General features: G+C 37.8%; 1 protein-coding gene across 1 annotated transcript in view; it reads left to right on the top strand.

Moving 5' to 3' along the window:
- The window catches only part of LOC127570556 (polycystic kidney disease protein 1-like 1), a 95,386-nt gene that overhangs the window by 29,790 nt on the left and 44,648 nt on the right, over positions 1–20,948 (top strand). Inside the window, exons 18-31 of the mRNA XM_052016219.1 lie at positions 518–617; positions 964–1,156; positions 5,184–5,240; positions 6,007–6,216; positions 7,558–7,800; positions 8,538–8,651; positions 10,525–10,673; positions 11,025–11,125; positions 12,680–12,875; positions 13,978–14,064; positions 14,810–15,017; positions 16,174–16,280; positions 18,101–18,317; positions 19,267–19,440. Of these exons, the coding sequence (XP_051872179.1) occupies positions 518–617; positions 964–1,156; positions 5,184–5,240; positions 6,007–6,216; positions 7,558–7,800; positions 8,538–8,651; positions 10,525–10,673; positions 11,025–11,125; positions 12,680–12,875; positions 13,978–14,064; positions 14,810–15,017; positions 16,174–16,280; positions 18,101–18,317; positions 19,267–19,440 (2,156 nt within the window). The remainder of the gene's footprint in view (positions 1–517; positions 618–963; positions 1,157–5,183; positions 5,241–6,006; positions 6,217–7,557; positions 7,801–8,537; positions 8,652–10,524; positions 10,674–11,024; positions 11,126–12,679; positions 12,876–13,977; positions 14,065–14,809; positions 15,018–16,173; positions 16,281–18,100; positions 18,318–19,266; positions 19,441–20,948) is intronic.

The raw sequence follows: 20,948 nt of genomic DNA, 5'->3' as shown, positions 1-20,948 counted from the left end.
CTTGCAATCTAAATCAATGTTCTATTTGTCTTCAGTATGCTAAATTTCTGTGTTTCTTGTACAAGGACACCTAGATCTCTTTGAATATCAACTTTCATTAGTCTGGTACCACTTTAATATTCTGATTTTCTATTTTTCCTTAAAAAGTGGATAACTTCACATCTCTTAATACTCCCCCTTCTATTTTTTGCCCACTTATTTAATCTATCCATATCTACTTGCAGACTCTTTGTGGTCTTTTCACAAATTATTTTTCCACCTACTGTATCTTTATATTGCTGGAAAATGTGACGCAATACACACAGTCTCTTCATCGATGTTATCAATGTAAATTGCAATGTTTGGATCTATTGTCCAGTTTTCTGACATTTTTCATATTGCACCCATACTGGCTGTTTTTGATATTTGATCAGTATACTATACATAAAAACGGCTGGTCATTGGTATATTTAAATGTTTCACCACTTTAATGAACTGTGCCATATTGACGTCTCTTCACTTTTTTTTATGCTTATAGTAAAAATCAACACTGTGATCACTGATCTAGTCGGGTCCAAAACAAAGCCATGTTCAGTTACTCCAATTGTTTTACCAACTATTAAAACAAATGAAGAACTGTAAGTAAATGAGTTTATCCTGAAGTCTGAATCATGCTTCAAATTTCTGAAATATACCTGATTCTTCAACTCTAAACTCATTGCAAATAAATTTATATGCCATTAAGAATCCATTATTTGCTGAAATGTAATTTTGGAAAGTTGCTTTTTATGCAAAACGTTCTTATTCCAAAATAACTACCATGAAATTATAGCTATCAATTTATTAAACTAACAGTGGACTTGGCAAGTATTTATTAGTGATTTCCAAGATATACAGTATATGCACTACAGAAATTAAATAAGTTTTCTGTCTGACCATGAGAAACTCCCTCAGTAAAGCTGATTTTTTTCTCTTTCCTTTCAGGTATACCCAAGGTCTTCAGAATCTCTCAACTCTAATTTTGTTAGGTAATCAAAAAGAAACCAAAAATTACATTTTGCTGCTGAACAGAGTCCTCCATCGACTCCATAATGAGGGAAGTACCAGGCCAGATTTACAGCAACAAACTAGAAATGCACTAATAGCAGCTCTTTGCAGCCTAACTATATCTAATCAGGTATGGCTTCCATAATCTTGTGTTTTTCAGGATGATAGTAGTCCTTGAGTGTACCACTTGTGATCTTGTTACTTCCTTGAAATATTTTTCACACATACTGATGACTTTGCCAACATTGAGAACAGGCAACAATGAATCACAGTAACTGAGTAACTATTTTGACGTTAAAATTTGAAGTGCTTTAACTTGAATTCTGTAATGGATGCTTGTTGAATAATTTTGAAATGTGCCTCGTGCCCCACTTATAGAATGTCAATCATATTTCCAATTTTGTGACACTTACCCACCAAAAGTCCATTTTAATATCATAGTTATCAATCCAGCATCATTTCCTAGTTCATTGCTGTGGCTTTCTTGTTGTTTTGGCAGAGAACTAAAAATTAAAAGTTCATTTTATCTAAGAAAAACACATGCAAAACATTGGCAATGTAAAGTATGTCCCAATAATATTGGTATTACTGTTGAGAATATTTTCCAATATTCAGGATTCCAGGATTCAGTCACTAACTGCAGTTGATAACATAAATCAGAAACTTAACCCAATAAGTGTTTCCAATAAATATTGAATGAAACCTAATGAGTTAGGAAATAACAATTATTTGGATTGCAGTCATGATGAAGATAGTCTACCAGAGTGGATCTCCTTTCTTTTCCTTTACTGCATTATACGCTGACTTCTATTCAATGTCTGAAATGCAGAATCTAAAAGTTTACTGAAAAAACTGGAATGAAAATGTACGTGTTCAGCAAATTCTTCTTGTTACTACCATTCCCTCCATTAAAAAAAATACCCATTTATCCACAGTTAAACCAATAATTAAATATAGTTTTCCCCCTTCATTGCTGGTTTTAGTTTATTAAAGTGATTTGTTTGCTTTGGTAGATTTGCTGTTTTATCTTTTCAGGCAGAATATTTGGAACTTATAAAGAGGTCTTTATTAACCATGTACTAGTACAAACTGCAACATTTGAAGAAAAAAGTACTGTACCTAGAGTCCTGCATAACATTCCTTTTTAAAACTACACCAAAATCTGATCTACAAGTGTCTCTTTGTATTGTCATTTGGTGGATTTAATTACACCAATTGTACTTCAAAATAATTAATTGTTTGTGATCCACTTTAAGGTTCATAGCTATCTATTTGTAACCAGTGAAGTAATGACTTCTCTTCCCTTTCCTGCACTATGACCTCTGGTGTCCCTGAGGGTCTACCCTTGGGAGCTTCTTTTCCTGATTACAGCTCTTTGGTAATGTCCTCCAAAAATGTAAAAGGTTTCACGTGTATTTTGATGATACCAGTTCCAACTAACTCCCATCCTCCTGTCTCTAAGTGTTCAAACTGATTGCCCTATATCTGATATCAAAAGAGTAGAAACATTATGTTTTCAATTAAATAATTGGAAAACTGAAGGCATTGTCTTTGCTCCCTGGCAACTCTCTGGAGCTGGACTACATGGTTTCCAATCATAGGAATATTTTGCCTCAAGGTGAGCTTTTAACATCCACATCATTGCTGAGATCTCATACTTCCACATCCGTAATGTTGCCCAACTCCATCCAAGTTGATTTGACATCATTTCCCTCATCCATGCCTTTGATCTCCCTAAATTTGATTATTTCAATGTATGGACTATCTGTACTCTCCATAAGTCAACTAAAACTCTGCTAACTGTCAGAGTTCAGTAGCTTCTGAATGAGCCCCTCAGTAAGTTCATATTTCTCATCTCTTCCTGCCTTAGATTCTGGCACAACACTAATTATGATTGCTCTACATATTGGCAATCATGACCCCAGTTGTCTACTTTGAATTCCCTTTGTTGCTCTGCTTCTCTGTCCCTTTTTCTTTTAAGATCAACTTAAACCTCCCTTATTTGACCAGCCTATGGTCATCTGCTCAAATGTTATCTATTGTAGTTTGAAGTTAGATTCTGTTTGATTATCCTCCCAAGAAGTGTCTTGAGATGATCTTGATTGATATCAATATAACTTTTGAGGGACCATATAAAGCCAGGTTCTTTTCCTTTCATTGGCATGTAAACTTTTGTCAAACTACTAACCAATTGTACAAAATTGTTCTCTTCCTGGCCTGGAATGTTTGGTGATGAGAATTCTTTTGTTTATAGACACAAACAGGAGATATTACTTCACCCAGAGGGTAGGGAATCTTTGGAATTCTCAGCCCAAGAGGGCTGTGGAGGGTCAGTCACTGAATATGTTAAAAACAAAATTTAATTGATTTTTTTAGAAATTAAGACAATCAAGAGATATGGGTCCATAGAGACACAAGTGACTGCAGATGCTGGAATCTGGAGCCAAAAACAAATTGCTGGAGAAACTCAGTGGGTCAGGCAGCATCTGTGGAGGGAGATGGACAGTCAACGTTTTGGGTCAAGACCCTTTATTGGACAGAAAGATAGAGAGGAGACAGCTGGTATAAGGAGATGAGGGGAAGAGGTGGAGAAAGAGCTGAGAAGTGATAAATGGATCCAGGTGAGGTGTGGTGATAGGCAAATGGATGAGGGAAGAGGGCTGGGAGATGATAGTTGGAGGCAACAAAGGGCTTCAGTGAGAGAGTCTGATAGGAGGGGAAGGTGGAGCATGGAACCAAATAAAGGAGGTGGAGTGGGCAGATGGGAACAGTAGGGGGAGGGGACAGGGGGAGGACTGTGTAGGTGATGGGCAGATGGAGTGAGTGGAGGAGGGGAAAGAAACATGGTGATAGGGGGTGGGGGGTAGGTGTAGAAGGAACTGGTAGATCAGGAAGAGAAAGAAAAGGGACAGGGTGGAGCAGGTTACCTGAAAATGGAGAGTTCAATGTTTATACCATCGGGTTGCAGACTGCCCAGGTGGAATATGAGGTTCTGTTCCTCTAGAGCATGTTTAGCCTCACACTGGCAGTGGAGGAGGCCAAGGACAAACAGGTTGGTGCGGGAACGTGGAGGGGAATTAAAATGGCTAGCAACTGGGAGCTCCAGATGGCCATGGCAGATGGAATGAAGGTGCTCAGCAAAGTGGTTGCCGAGTCTGCACTTGGTCTCACTGATGTAGAAGAGACCACATTGAGAGCACCAAATGCAATAAACAAGGTTGGAGGAGGTGCATGTGAATCTCTGCCTCACTTGGAAGAGCTGTTTGGGACCCTGAATGGTGGTGAGGGAGGAGGTGTAGGGACAAAGTGTTACACCTCTTATGGTCACAGGGGAAAGTGCCTGGGGAGGCCAAGGATAAGTGGGAAGGGATGAGCAATCCAAGGGGTCGTGGAGGGAGTGGTCCCTGCGGAAAGCAGGAAGGGTGAGGAGGGGAGGGTGTGGCTGGTGGTGGGATCACATGGTAGCTGATGGAAATGTCGAAGAATGATGTGCTGGGTGCTGGTGGAGTGAAAGATAAGAAAATGCTATCTCTATTCTGTCTTTGCTGGGGAGGGGGGGGGGCGTGTGGTGGTGGGAAATGGACTAAGAGCAGAAGTGCATGAAATGGAAGCAATGCAGGTGAGGGATCCATCAACCGCAATGGGGTGGGTGGGGTGGTGGTGGGGAGCCCTGTTTTCTGAAAGAGGAGGATATCTTAGACGTCCTGTAGTGGAAGGCCTCATTGCAAGAATAGATGTGGCAGAGACGAAGAAACAGAGAGACAAGAGTGTCATCCTTACAAGAGACAGGGTGGGAGGGGGTGTTGTCTAGGCAACTGGGAAGTGCAAGAGATATGGGTCAGTGCAGGTTGATGGTGCTGAGATAAAGATCAGCCGTCATCTTAAGGAACAGCAAAGCAGGCACGAGGAACCACATGCCTACTCCTGATTACATTTCTTATGTTCTTATAACAAGTAAAACAGTCTGCAAAAAGATATATAAAATCGGCAATTGTCTGTTTTTAAAAAATCGGTTAAACAATTCTGTTGTGTCGGCTAATTATCCTATTTTTGTAAAAACAGAGTGATTGGCTGTTGATTGTGCAATAAATAACAGCTGAGCTTTGGTTTTCTATGAAAACCTTTTGTATGAGTTTGATTATTATTGTTTATTACAGAGAGAGCTGATGGAAACAGTATCTGCATTGCAAGACCTTATTAACATAACCAATGAGGTAAAGAAACTTGCATTCCATAAACAAGCTGAATATTTAATCAAAGGAGAATTGTTGCCTCCTGATTTTTTTGAGCTGGTGCTTTGAGAGCATTGAATTATAGTAGCAATTGGCTTTCCTTACATTGATTAATTTCTAGAATGTAATATCAAGTAGATTTTTTATACCATTTTCAGTTTTTAATGAAAATGAAAACTCTTCCTTTTCCTGATGCTTGCTAGTGCTCCTCATTTTGTGACTACTGATAATAATATTAGCTATGGAAACTACCATTACCAACCTGAGCCATGTGTACATTGCAGCTGGAGAAACCAGGTTGGAGCCAATATCAATCTGCTTCTAATATGCTAATATCCTATGTTTTTATTAGCTGAAATCAGCTCATCATGCTACAGGGTCCAAACCTATAATTTGGTTCAATCATATACCAGATCCAATGATATCATTTGAGAAAGCTGTCTTGTCAATGTTAATAGTGCAGTTAATGTTTACTATGCTCTGTAGTAACTATTTAACTATTGGTAAATCAGAGTAAGTTGCTCAGGAATCACATGGTTGTACTACACCAATTTGTCTGTTAATTATTATTTCATTCCCTCACCAATTACTTGTAAAAAAAAAAGTCAGAAGTTGTTTATCACCAAAGAAAAGCATTGACCCCTGTGTATAAGGCAAGCCATATTATCTTAAAGCACTGTCCAATGTGACATGGGAACTGTTTGCTCTTCAGTTAACAAAGAATTTCCGTTTGACTTATTCACAATAGGTAACTTCAGAAAGTGCTCTGACTATAACAAGAAAAATTAAAGAGATGATTAGGCTTTTTAAAGAATCTGGGGAGTTCAGACTGCATGAAGAATTAGTGAAGAAAATAGTCCATCTGGTTGCTGATGTAATGGGAGCATCTGATAACAGCGCAGTAAATTCAAAGAACCTGTTATTTGATGGTCTGCAAGTGACAACTGAGCTTTTATTGGTAAGAAAAGACAAATGACATCTTTCTGTGGCATTATCTTCTATAATTCTATAAATTCCAAAAATGTTCATTTTTGTAAGCAGGGATATTGAGGGTTGCTACAAAAAATACTCTCCTGAATATTTGTGTTCCCTATGCTCCTACTAAGCATCTGATCTTATGAAATTTGTGGAATAATTGCCTTCTATAAAGGTATTTCCACTATAGAAGTTGTTCTGTTATTTCTTGTAGTGACAGGTGAATCCATGGTTATTCCAGTTTCTTCCCCACAGCCACACAATGGGCCTTTATGAAATGTTGTAGCCTTATCTATTGAAGGAACATATTTATTGCTGATCAGTTCAAGTTGTAAACCATTTAACTATTATTGGATTTTGCCAGGTCATTCTTCTGTTTAATATTTGCTTGATTGTTGCATTTAATCCTTTTGAATTAAATTCAATGAATCAAGAAAATGTAAGTAATGGAATAGGGCCTCAATGGGCAGGGGGCGAAAGGAGTGCGCCAATGAACATTTTGATTGGAGTGGTCTACTGAAAACCTCAGCAGAGGATGGGTGATGGACATGGAGCTGACATGTTGGACATTGAATTGGGATAAAGGACGGAATCAGGGTTGGGCAACAGCATCTTGGATGCTGTGGTCAGGGTGGAAGTCAGGAACCAGCAGACTTAGTGGAATGGAGTGAAGACTGTTAAAATTCCACGAAAAGCAGATCTCAGTCACTTGGCTTAGATATACTTCGGTTAAGGCATGTGCTTTGCAAGCAAGGTTGATTTTCACATCGGTGTTATTTCTGTCACATTCTATGCCCAGCAGCCCCCATGCTGATGTTCCTTGTACACATGGAGAACCCAGATCAAAAATCTGGAAGTTTGGCACCAGATGTGGACACAGTAGATGTGGAATTGTCTTTTTTTAAATATATTTGTTAAAAATGATGATGATGTGTATAACTTAGATGAACCTCCCAAGCCAGCTTCCAAAATCACTGACACGTTCAACCTGTTACCTCCATAATGTTATTGGATAGCTGTCAAAAGACCAAGGTAAATTGTTCCTTGCCTTTCCAGTGCTCCAGGTTCAGGTTAGACTTCCAAACAAATAAAAGCTCTTCTCCATAATCCGAGTATGTCTCTTTGTGGTAGAGATTCTCAGCAGCGCTGATACTGGTTTGATGGCTGGGATTTTGTTTCATAGATTTTCAAGGCAACTGTATTAGTTATAAAGCAGTTTTTTTTCAGGTTTTCCAGCAAAGCTTGTTTCTATTGTAAGCTGTACAAACTGATTCAACTCTGGAATAAAAGAATATCTCTGTCTCTTAAAATTCATCTGTTACAGCAATATGTGCTAATCAACAATCAATCACAGTTTTATGTGAACACCAACTTAATGGAGCTCCAGACTTCTCAAAACTATGGCTTTCTGAACACAGTGCAAAGTACACATTCTGCCAAGTTTTTCCTTCCTGACCATCTGGATAAAGAGATTGCTGTAAGAACTGGTGAAAGTAACAGTTGTATCATCAGCCATTTGATCAGCTTCAAAAAGAATCCATACATTTGGGGAAAGTCTCCAATGGAGGTTAGTTGGCTTTATGGAACTGAGAAACTTTGGTCTGTGTGTTGTGCACATTTATAAACGTTAAGTTTTGTAAATGGGTAAGATTAGTGAGAAGCTATTTCTGAACAGGCAATGCAGCTCTACAGAACCCTGGTTGAACCATTCATGGTGCACTCTGAAACTTTCTGGGCCACAACTGAGGAAGGATAGATTTATCGCCTTGACATAACGGAAGGTCTAAGGGTTAATTTAAGAGAGAGATTATACGAATTTGGATTTTATTCCCTGAAGTATAAGAAGGGCTGATTTGGCTGATGTTTCCAAGATAGTAAGAGTAGTTGATGGGATGGTTTGAAATAAACTACTTTGTTAAATGACACTAACATTTTGCAGTTTTTAAGAAGAATGGTGCCTTGATGAAATGGAAGATTGTATTTACCATTATGCTGATTTCAGTAAGGACAGTGTGGTTGTTCTACCCTGCATATAGTCACAATTTTTTCTATATTAGTAAAATGTTTTGTTATATTCACATGATTAGTGGACTCTCCCTATAAAGCATGGTCCCCTGAGTCAACTAAATTATATATGGAGTTGTGGTGAGAGGGACGCATTGGCTCCCTCTGTTTCTCACAGAATTTAATTGTGAACAGCTCTGACTGCAAATAACATATTTCTTAAATTAATATGAAAACGAATGATATTGATTAAAGCTATTTATCCATTTTGTTTAGTTGGCGTTATGCTTTTCCTTGCAGATTACTGGAGATGTTGCTGACCTCACACTGTATAATTGCACTAACAGAAGAAAAGTTGAAGTAAGAGGACTCAAAACACCAGTTCTAATTGAATTTGAAAGGAAGGACTCAACTGTAAGTCTTATTGCATTAAGGCCAAGTACTATTAGAAATCTAGACTCTTGAATAGATCTCTTATATGATAAAGATGAACTCTTGATCTCTCAATCAACCTCGTCATAAGCCTTGCTCCTTATTTGTCTACCTGCACTGCACTTCCTCTGTAATTGTAACACTATACTCTGCATTCTATTGTTGTTTTCCCTTCTGTACTACCTCTGTGTACTTATGTATGGAATGATCTGTCTGAATGGCATGCAAAACAAACCTTTTCACTGTACCTCAGTACATGTGACAATAATAAACAAATTACCAAGTCCATATTATCAACATTCTCTGGTTTAAAATTCCATCACTTTCCAACTGGTAAATCCTGAAAGAACTTACTGCCCTCAATTTTTTTCAATATTCATTTTCAGGATCTGAGCACTGTCAGCAAGCCCACCATTTATTACCCACTTGTAATTACCCTTGAGAAGGTTGTGGTCAGTTTCCTTCTTGGACCACTGCAGTCCTTAAGGTGAAGGTATACCCATAGTGCTCTTGGGTAGGGAGTTCCAGGATTTAGACCCAACAACAATGAAGGGTCAGTGATATATTTCCAACTCAGATTTCTAAGCCTTGCCAATTTTAATACCTTTTCTCTTTGCCTGTTTTTTTAAAAATTTTTGTTTTAGTCCTCTCCTGAAAACTCTGGCTTTTGAAACTGTGATTCAACAAGTATATGGCAACTTTCTGGTACAATGAATAAGTAGCCATTTTATACCTAGAGTCATAGGGTTGTACAGCGTAAAAACAGGACCTTCAGCCCACCGCGTCATTGCCAACCATCATGCCTACCAATACTAATCCCACTTACCTGCATTAGTTCCATATCCCTCTATGTATTGCTCATTCAAATACCTGTCCAGGTGTCTCTTAAATGTTGTTACTGTTCCTGCCTCCACCACCTTCTCTGGCAGCTCAGTCCAGCCACCAGATACCTTGAGAGCATATACAGTGGGAGTCTGTTTTACCATGTAAGCCATTACCTCCATTAACTTTCTTTTCACAATAAATAAACTACCCTTGATAATTGTAATGTTCCTGTTTTGTCAAGGAATGCTGAGCCTACTTGCTGAATTAATGTCCTGTAATTTTAGACCTTCCAATCTGTTTGCTGAAGTAAAATGCTTACAGCCCTTCACCCAATAGACCAGAGAACTTTAATTGTTGACGTTTTTTACTTCTTACCAATGTTATTATTTGTTAAGGTGTTGCCTTCTTTCACACATACCAGGCAGCATGAATGACGCGAATAAGCAGGAATAACCTCCCAAGAGGTTATATCAAGTTGTTTAATCACCTGAAGGGTACACAATACCATGAAATTTTTGCTGGATGGGACATCAACAATCCCATGATTTCACATTAAATCCCAACCCTAAAACATCAAAACCAATTACAATACATGCAAGATCAGTTACTCAGCAAAGGTGGTAGATTGAACCACCTTTGCACTAAAGTGCATTTAGCTTTTTTTTGTTCTAATTGTGTTATTTCTTCTAAAAATTGTGCATAATTTACATTTAATTTACATTTTACTTGTGAATGCTGCTATCTGATGCTATATGCCTGTGATGCTGCTGCAAGTAAGTTTTTCATTGCACCTGTGCATGCATGTACTTGTGCATATGACAATAAACTCGACTTTGACTTTGAAAGTGGTATCTTCTGCTCATTCCTTTGACATAGTGAAGAAAGGTTAATTGAACTTGGGGCAATAGTGGTTCAATTTTATGGAATGCCTGTGCAATTGACTATCAGCATGCCAGTTACAGCCATTTTTCAAAGCAATCTGATGTTTCAGATCAAACAGCTAAATACTTTGAGTCCTGTTTTGCAGCAGGAACAGCTTCAGGTGCACTTCCTCCATCGAACCCAAATGAACGTTCATATCTTGCCAGTGATCCCAGCAAACCTACAGCAGGCTTTGCAGATTCGAGTGAATTTCATCAGGCCTAACCAAGAGGTGTTTCCTGTCATGCTGTTAGTGAGGTATGAAACAGTTTACATTTTTGGATGTGGGCATCGACGGCAAGGCCAGTATTTGTTGCCCAACTCCATAGTTTTGGGAGTTGAATTGCTTCTGGAGATTTTCAGTGTTTCTGGTTGTTAGCCAAGAATGCTAGCCAAGTGACAATAAAGAAACAGTGATTTATGTGCATATCGGCTTGACTTGTGGCTTAAAAAGGAGCTTGGAGGTGTAGCCATTCTTATATGCCTGCTGTCCTTTTCCTTTAATGTAGGGGAAATCATGGGGTTTGCTGCCAGCAGATTTTTTTTTAACAAATTGCCTATTTTACTTCTGCTTTGAAGTTAATGCTTTAATTTTAAATGTTTTCCTAGGTCGAATAAAGAGCCAACTCCGAGTAAATACAACTTAAAACAAGTCCATCACTGGAATGGAGACGTAATCCAATTGTTTATTCCTGCAACATCACTCTTGGGTTTGTCACCCATTCTAACATTTTAATACTTTAAAGTTTGAAATTTTAAAAATTTAAATCAAGCTGAAAAGATGTAGGTAATCAGGAATCCAAATAGGATGTATGAGGTGTGTAAAAGAGCTTTCTTGTCATTTAACTTCTTTTTCTTCTACTCAACAAAATAACATGCTTCTTAAAAGACAATTTTGTGGAAAATCAAATGACAAATGTAACAGCAATAAAGAATGCCAAGTTTAAACATGCATTTTTTGGCAATCCAGAGGGAGAGACTCCTGTTCACTGTTTTCTGTGAGATTTATGAAGTTTACTTTTATGGTATTGCTACAAAATAGTTGTTGGATAACTTGTAAGTTATCATTATTGATGTGTTGGCACAGAATGCTCACAACCAGGCACAATACTTGTTTATGTTTGAGCTTGGCTATGCCTTTTGTTGGATGTGAAACCATGGATGTCCTAATCAGCACAAATTTCATGGTTGACTGGTACCCTGTACCTTTCAGGAACAGGGACTACCAACAACAGATACCTCAAATCACTGGAGAGATACTGGCAACACTGTTTCCGTGAAGTTCTCCAAATTCATCATCAGGATAAACAAACCATCTGCATCCTCTGTCAGGCCAACATCTGCACCATCAACGCTCTAATTACACTCAGCCAGCTATGATGGGCATATTATGTAATTTGGAGGCCTGACACCAGACTCCTGAAACAGATACTTTATTCCAAGCTGTGTTCCTGGAAGAGAAAAGCTTCAAGGATGTTTTCAAATCCTTCTTGGGCTTGTGGTCAATGTGGGTCAATGATTGAGCAAAATGGAGCATCTGAGATAGCACTGAGAAATTTGAGTTCTTTGCTAGAAGCATTCGGAAGCCCAGCAAGCAGGAGTCCTCCCACTTACCATATCAAGCACCTCCTACCTCACCTGTGGTAGAGTCTACAGGTACCACATTGGTTTCATTAGCCATCTAGAAACTTACAGAACTGGACTGGAAGCAAGTCATTCCCAATCCTGAGCAATCACCTAAGAAGAACTTTATATCTTCCAAAAGGGAATAGAAAGAAAATAAAGAATATTTTACATTATTGAAAATTTTGATAAATTGTTGTTTCACAAATATTATTTAATGTTTGTGTTTTGTTAGATTCTTGCCCATGTGTTTGTAATATTTTCGAAGTACATTGTTACATTGGAGTCAGTGGTTAAAGTAAGCTATTTGCAGACTGGTGCAGCATACCAGTAAGGAAGTGATTGATCCAATAAGTATACATGGGTTAAATCAACAATGTTAGCAATATGTGAGAAATATAAGTTACTTTAAACACATGTGTCACAAAGGGGTGCTGGTTCTGCTGAACAGAATCTCTAGTAGGTGTACTTTAGCTCACTTTGTCTCATTATATGCAAGATGGAAAATTATTTTTCAAAAGTCAGGTGAAGTATGGGTACATTGAAACTGAATAAAATAACGTGGTTAACAAAACTAAGAAGTAAAGGCATCTATTATCAGTTAAATTTGGTAATATATTTTTCGTTCCTATTCACTCCAGGAACAGGGACATACTACCTTGGTCTCTTGGATGCAAATTATAATAGAAAACCAAAAAATAACTATCTTGCCAACAATCTGAATTACACTTTGAGTATCCAATGGACTCAATGTTTGTATTGGGATGATATCCAGGAGTGGAAATCTGATGGCTGTTCACCCCAGCAGGAATCAGATTCACAGAAAATAAACTGCAGGTATGAGTAGTCTCAGTAGTTTGTGATATTGTTTGTTTTGTTTGAATTCTATTTTACCTTTTGCAAAAAGAACTCCTTTAAAATACAGCAATTTAAATTTTATGGGGAACTGCTGGCAGTAACTGTTGGCACTTTTCTAAAGGAACGTGAGGTGATTTGGTGTTTCTGCACATGCTGGAACACATATGCCCCAAACTTGTTTGACTCCAGCCCCACATTGGACTGCTCAAGGAATCCAGTGTGGGATAGTGTGACATGATGGACAATCCCTGACACTTACAGTGGAGTATCTAGTTGAGCAACCTATGCCAGTCGGTTACATGGCAGGGTGTTCTTTTCCATTGATTTCAGTTGAGGATATTAGCTTGAGGAACTAAGGTGCATAAGGACTAATGTATATTTTAGTGTTTGCAGACTATTTTCAATAGTTTGAATTAATTGAATTGTTTTGAAGTACTTTTTTGTTTACATTTTTTGATTCTTTTAATTATTTTTAATTTTTTGCTTTAAATGATTTTAATAGCTTGGATATTTAAAAAATATTCATAGTTTTGGCAAACTTGAATTATTGGTTTAGTCAAGAATAAGATTTAACTGATAGGAAGGTATTTTCAGCTTTTTTGTGAGTCAGGTTTGTTCTGCCTCCCCATTCCACAGTGCTGTTTACAAACTGGAAGTCACTGCCTCTGCATTCGGCTTTGCCATCAAGGACTGAACCAGAGAGATGCCCCAGGAACTGTGTACTGTAAGTTAGGCAGGAAGGGTGAGAGGCTCACCACTGGCAACAGATTTTGGGTCAAAGACCCTTGCTGTTTTTTTCATAATCAGTGCTGATTAGTGCTCATTAATTTGCAATCTCACTGGAACAAATAATTATAATGAGGAAAGGAAAAATGCATCTTTACGTGGATGAGTTCCACAAATGCTTTCACTGTTTTGTTTTGTCCACAGCATATAGTGTAATATGCACAATTAATCCACGTGGGTTCAGATTAATACAAATTAAAGTTCATGTTTTACACTTTTGCACTTTTCTAATTGGCTATTTTCTGTCATCTTTAAGATGATTATATAATTCTTAAACTATTTTGTTTTGAATCAGTTGCAACCACATGACAACATTTACAGTTGCACATCAGCCGGTTGGGATGAAAGATGTTAAATTCACAGATATCTTGATATTTATCAGGTGGGTATTGCAACAATTAAGAATAGTTGTACTGACCTAATATTTATACCCTCTGGTGCATGATGAATTGCATAATTAATTATATACACAGTGAATAGAATTTGTTTATAATTAGTATTGGATTATTACAAGCAAATAATTCAGGAGGGAAAATGCAAAAAAAAACTTAAAATTCCCTGCATTGGTAAATTAGGAATATCCTGACATTGGCATAATAGACATATTAGAGATCAAGTCTGCAATTTGGTACAGAGGTTTCATATTATTGGACTGTTTAATTGAGATTACGTAAACTTTCTATTCCTTGCTACATTTGCAAAGGCTAAATAAACTGAATGTACTGAGTTTTTAAGTATTGAATCACTATGCTGATTGCTGATTGTGGATTATTTGCAAAATGCATTTTGTATTGTCACCATTTCTCTGTTATCATCTTTGAATCAGTGCTCTGCTTTATTGTTTCGCTTTTTCCTCTTGACCTTTACTTGACAGTTTTTCTGAGCTTTAGACTATGATATTGGTTCATGCAAATTTGATATTAAAAAGAAGCATACACCTCAATTTATTTATCTTTATTTACTTAATATTTGCATAATAAATAAAAATTACTTTAATAGGACCCAGTCAGTTGATGAGCATTAAATATGTTATTAATTCAGGCCACATGGCAAAATAACCCTAACGTCTACATTTCTGATGATCTTCTATTCTTTGGAGATTCATGGTTGTATTATTGCTTTGGCAGTGCTGTTGAAAACTATGTCACTTGCATCACTGTTCTGTTTGCGCTTACCTTCTACATCCTGCTGGTTATCTTGTGTAAGCACAAGGATCTTATCCTTGAGACAAAACCTGGAATCATTGTATTGCAAGACAATGCTCCCACTGACCAGTATTTGTATGAGATCATTGTGGAGACTGGCTTCAGGACAAAGGCTGGAACCACTGCCAAGGTACTTCATGTCCTTCTTAAAATCATCTTTTTTTTCTTTAAGTTAACACTGAGAGTATTGAAGAGATTTGAGAAAGTAGAAAGTATTGCTCTCCAAAACAAATTATTAATTTCAAATGTTCTTCTGGATAAACAATAGGAGACAAAAGCTCTGGAGTATTTGAAGGAATAAAATGCCATGAACTTAAGAATTTCTTTTTTTTGCAGTAATATCATGTGCATTGGGCCAAGTGGCCTTGCTCATCAGTATTTTTCTTATGATCCTCATACTTGTGTTTATTATCACATTTTGTCAGTTCTCTTTTTATCCATTCATGAGGGAACACGTGCATGTTACTGTCTGGCTAAAGCAAGTAGACAGTTGTGAAAATGTGCCATTATCCCCATGAATTCTTTCTGACCCTGCAGCGCAGAAGGAGGCCATTTGGCCTATTATAACAATGCCAGCTCCCAGCAGTCCCAACATTCCAACCACCCCCACCATCTCCTTATCTCCCTATGGCCTATTCTCCCTTACATGTCCGTCAATGCCCTTTGATTCTTTTGCCACATAAATACCCTGAGGAATAACTTACAGTAACAGAAAACCTACCAACACATCTTCCAAAGTTTCAAGGAAACCAGAGCACCCAGCAGAAAGTCACACAGTTACAGGCAGAACATGCAAATTCCACACAGATGGCACCTGAGATCAGAATTAAACCTGCGTCCTGAGTTGGGAGTTGGGAGTTGAGGAACCTGAGTTGGGAGACAACAGCACTGACTGTGATGCTCTTGAACTAATTCTCAAACCAAGGTGCTAATAAATCTGTATAAGTAGATTGACAATGTTACAGGATAAGTGAAGTACTTGTTCAGTGACATTGTCCCCATAGACATACTCCAGTAAAATGAGAGAAGTTAGACACTCCACCCAGCCTAGGAACCTCAAATGCTCCAGGTGCTTAACCAACTAAAGCCACAAAGCTTATTACATCATGCAGAATTGATAAGCATCTTGTGAACAGAATATACCTAATTGTTCAGTACTAGAGTGGAGTGCCAGGTTTGTGTGACCTATTAGAATAAAATGATCCATTTGATATGCATACAGTTCTTCAGAATAGTTATTCTAAAAGTTACAGTTATGTCTGTTAACAATCATTAACCATTTCTAGGTATACATCAAACTTTATGGAGAAGATGGTGTTTCTGAAACTAGAGAGTTATACCACTCTGAGAAGCAATTATTTGAGAGGAATTCCAGATACACATTTATAATGAGGTACTAATTTTAGTAATTGTGAATTGAACCAAAATACTTCTTTGTATTCAGGACTCATTTGCTGAGTTAAAGCAATTGAGTTTAAATCTTTTGCTTATTTGATGCCTTGTGTTTTTATAACAAGGAGTTTTTCAATGCAGCTTCCCCACCATTCCCAATCCATTGGCCAATGGGAGCAGCCGAGTATCATCTGATGGAATGTAATAAGAGACTAAATAAATAAATTCTACTTCATTTGATGATGTGATGCAGTCAATTGACTGAAGGAATATATCATAAGGGACATGATAAAAATGAGCCTTGCCACTGATGCTGAAGGAATTCAATGTCATAGATATAAATATGCTAATATCTACCTAGCCCTCTACAAACCTCGTTTGAGTTGCTCATATCCTTGTTATCTATCCTCCCCATGACAAACTCTTTCTTTGAATTACTTTAATTATTATAAATTTATTCACTTTCTTCCTGATACATTTTAAACTTTAGACTTGTAAACTGTATGTGGTATAAAATATATGAATCAACCAAGGCAAACACTTCTAGATAATTTAATTGACATTAGGATGCAACAGTTTTCTAGATATAGGTATCTTACAAACTTGTCTGTCCCGGGAGATTTGGACTGAAGTTGCCCTCAACAGTTCTTTTAGCTGCTTCTGGTTCTCCTAGAAGTTAAATTAAAATTATTGTTTTATATTTAGGCAGAACAGCCTTCTAAATGTGCCCCCTCTCTTTTTTTTCATAGCTTGTGAAGGTATTATTTAATTTTTGCTATTTTCTGCTTATCACTATCATACCATGCTTACCTCATAGTTTGTGACTGATGCTATAAGAACCTAAGAAATAGGAGCTGGAGTTGACCAGATCATGGCCAATCTGATCTTGGCATTTTCTACCTCTCCCCCATTACACATTATTCCCCTGTAGTCCAAAAGTCTGTCATGGCCTTGAATATATTCAGTGATTCACCCCACCTCCCCCCCCACCACCCCCACAGCTCCATGGATAGAGAATTCTAAAGATTTGTCACCTTTTAAGAGAAGAAATTCCTCCTCATCTCTGTGCTAAATTTGCAACCCCTTATTCTGACATTTTGCTCCCTTCCCCGAGTTCTACATCTCCCCATGATAGGAAATATCCTTTCAGCATCAATGTCATCAAGCTCTCTCAGAAGCTTGCATCTTTCAGTGAGGTCTTTCTAGCAGATCTTCTTCAGCAACAGTGATACTATTCAGTCTTCTTCATTTTTCACATTGTGTTTTGCTTCGTTCGTTCCTTGGTAGGCAACCAATTGTTATCCTGCCTACCTGTGGTTGACTGGACATAAGAAGAATATGATTTGGTGCCCTGATGGTTCCTGCTCCAAAAAAGAAGCACATGGCATTTTGTGATTGTTTTGTGATTCTGATGTGCAGCATTATTAACCTTTATGCTGTAACTAATACGTCCCTTGAACTTCCTGCCTGTTAAACGTTGACTTGATTCACCACATTTTTTAGCACTTCTTTTATAAAGTTCCTTTATGATGGAAATGGTCTACTGGTTGCACTTTTACCTTGAGAGACAGGGCAGAGGTTGGGGGAGCACTGCTGTATCTTGGTTTGTTATTTGTTATCCTCAGTTTGTACTGTAAACCACTTTGCTTCCCAAATTACCACAGATTTTATGATTTAATGGTAAAGTGTAATTTAAAATAAAATGTGATTTTAAATTAGGGACTAACTTTTGTCCTTCAGCCTCTAAGCCAACTTTAAATGAAGATCACGCCTGATGATAGCTTAAGGTTCCATGAAAGTTAATCTTTTTCTCCTTCTTAGTGCTCCAGATAACCTTGGTCCAATTTGGAAGGTTCATCTTTGGCACAACAATGGTGGTCATTCTCCTAGCTGGTATGTTACTTCTGTAATTGTCAAGGACGTGCTAAATGGTCCATGCTGGTTCTTTCCTGCTGAATGCTGGCTTGCGGCAGATGAAGGGGATGGAAAGGTAGAACGAGAGCTGATCTCACTTACCCATGGGCCAGGCTTTAAGAAAGTAATGTATTATTTTTCTAAGCATAACTGTTATCATTAACCTGTGTAGATCTTGTGAATTAAGTGCGTAATTTTTGGCTTAATGCATGTGTTATGACCTGAGTGAACTTAATTAAGATGTAGGAGCTTTGGAATTTTGACATATTGCAACATTTCCAATGGTATTTGGCTACTCATTGGTCCTGATCAGTAATGCAGTAAAGTCTCAGCCTACAGTACGTGCTTAATGTTCTGGCAACATTTCACTTATAGCTGAAACTGCTACCATTGAGCCATTCACAGTTCACTTCAGCTGTTGGTTCAAGGACCGGGGGCATGAAGTTAAAGTGAGGACCAACAGATGCAGAGGAGATGTGAGGAAAAACCTTTTTACATAAAGGGTGATGATAATAATGATCTAGAGCTCATGGCTTGAAAGACAGTGGAAACTGAGTCAATCAGAGCTTTAAAAGGGAATCAGAAAGCCACTTGAGGGATAATTATTTTTGTGGATATGGGGAAAGAGCAGGAGGATGGGACTGAATAGATCCTTCTCAAGGGAGTCGTCATAGACTCAACTGGCCAAATGCCTTCCTCTGTGCTGTGACAATTCCTTGATTCAATGCACAGTTGCTATTCTATTTGTCAAAATTGTTGACAGTCTAAAGACAATTTTCTTGTTTGTAACTGTCTAAAATGATGCATTTTTGTACTCTGCTTTTGTTTTTTTGTTTTCATAGGCTTTGTACAGTCAATGAACTTTTGAGATGAATAAACTATTAAGGGTCATAGCCTTAAAAAAAATGTTGAGACATTTGAAAGTAAATATCGCACAAGTATTGCATTCTATGCCTTGCATATGCAAAATGCCACGTGTTGCAAACCCTGATTTATTTTTTCTTTCTGTGAAACAGGTTTTATTAAAACATTTGATGTTTTCATTTAATTAAATATTTTGTTTTTTTTTACAGCTTCTGTATAGTAAACTAACTGAGTACCTGGAAGACTACCACATATGGGGATCAGTATACAGTCGCCCATCCTATAGCTCTTTTACACATACTCAGCGCCTCAGTATCTGCCTTTGCCTTCTGTTGGGTTATATGTGTCTAAATGCTGTGCTGACCAGCTTCAAGAGCGAGGAGGTGAAAAATCTTAGATAACTTCAATACTCATCTTTCTTTCAAAATTATGATTATGTTGTGCAGCACTATTAGCTGATCCAGTTATACAGTGAAAAATTATGATGTGACTCTACTTTTGGCTAATTTACAAACTTCTTAAGAGTAGATCAAAATCTTCGGAGAGTCCAATTCTGACCTTTTCTAGTCTGGTGAAGCAGCTACTCAAAAAAGTAACCAAAACATTCATCTTCAGTTGCCTTTATCAGTTGGAGTATAAATGGGAAGTCATGGGAAGTATAAAACTTTGACAAGGCCACACTTGGAGTATGGTGTGCATTTCTGGTTGCCACATTGCAGTAAATATGTGGAGGTTTTGGAGAGAGTGCAGAAGAGGTTCACTAGGATGTTGTGTAGATTGGAGAGGATTAGTTACAAGGAGAGATTGGACAAACTTGGATTGTTTTGTCTGGAGCATCAGAACCTGAGGGGTGACCTGATAGAAGTGTATAAAATTCTGAGAGGCATAGATAGGGTAGAAAGTTTTTTTTCCCTGAGTGGAAATGTCAAACACTTAAGGGCATAGGTTTAAACTGAGAGGGGGAAAGCTTAAAGGAGGTGTGTGAGGCAGGTTTTTTACACAGTGAGTGGTAGGTGCCTGGAACACACTGCCAGAGGAGGTGGTGGAAGCAGATATGATAGCAAGGTTCAAGAGGCATTTAGACAGACACATGAACAGGCAGGGAATAGAGGGAAACAGACCATGTGCAGGCAGATGGGATTAGGTTAATTCAGTATCATTGTTGGCACAGCCATGGTGAGCTGAAGGGCCTGTTCCTGTGCTGTACTGTTCTGTGTTCTAACACTAAATGTAAAACATAGCAGAGCATGGTTCTGGGTTCTGAAACTTGATTCCACTGAAGTCAATGGAACTGAATCTTGGAAATGAACTACATCACGCTGTTGCCACTGTATTGCAGGTTTAATGCAGGTGATTGAGGCTGAATTCCAATGACCTTTTTTTCAAACGTTGATGGAAATGTTTTCTATATTTTTCTTTCAGATTTACTGTTTTTGTGGCTTTTCTTTTTATCTGCGTATTCTTTGTGTTTGTTTTTTTCTTTTCCTTTCCACATACCATGAGTGATTACTGCTGTCATCCATTGCAGCCTGTAACAAAATAGAATATGTAAGACATAGAACAGTACCATACAGGAACAGGCCCTTTGGCCCACCATGTCTGCGCTGACCATGCAGCCAATCTAAGCTAATTCCATTCTACCTGCATATGGTCCATATCCCCCATTGAACAGTGATAGTGCAACATCAACACTACCCAGTGGTCTAGTGCCAGTCCTGAATAAATGAAGTTTGAATGATTATAACCAATGCCTCTGCTGTTTTACCCTTGTCTTTTCTCCATGAATTAACCATTTTATCTTCACGTCCTATTCTTCCTTTGAGTAAACCAATGCAAAATAATAGTACAATTATTAAACTAATATAATAGTTTAGCCAGGTTATGTCTTTAC

Source organism: Pristis pectinata, chromosome 5 (assembly GCF_009764475.1).
Source record: "Pristis pectinata isolate sPriPec2 chromosome 5, sPriPec2.1.pri, whole genome shotgun sequence".
In the NCBI taxonomy this organism is placed as follows: domain Eukaryota; kingdom Metazoa; phylum Chordata; class Chondrichthyes; order Rhinopristiformes; family Pristidae; genus Pristis; species Pristis pectinata.
This window is presented reverse-complemented; position numbering and strand designations above follow the sequence as displayed.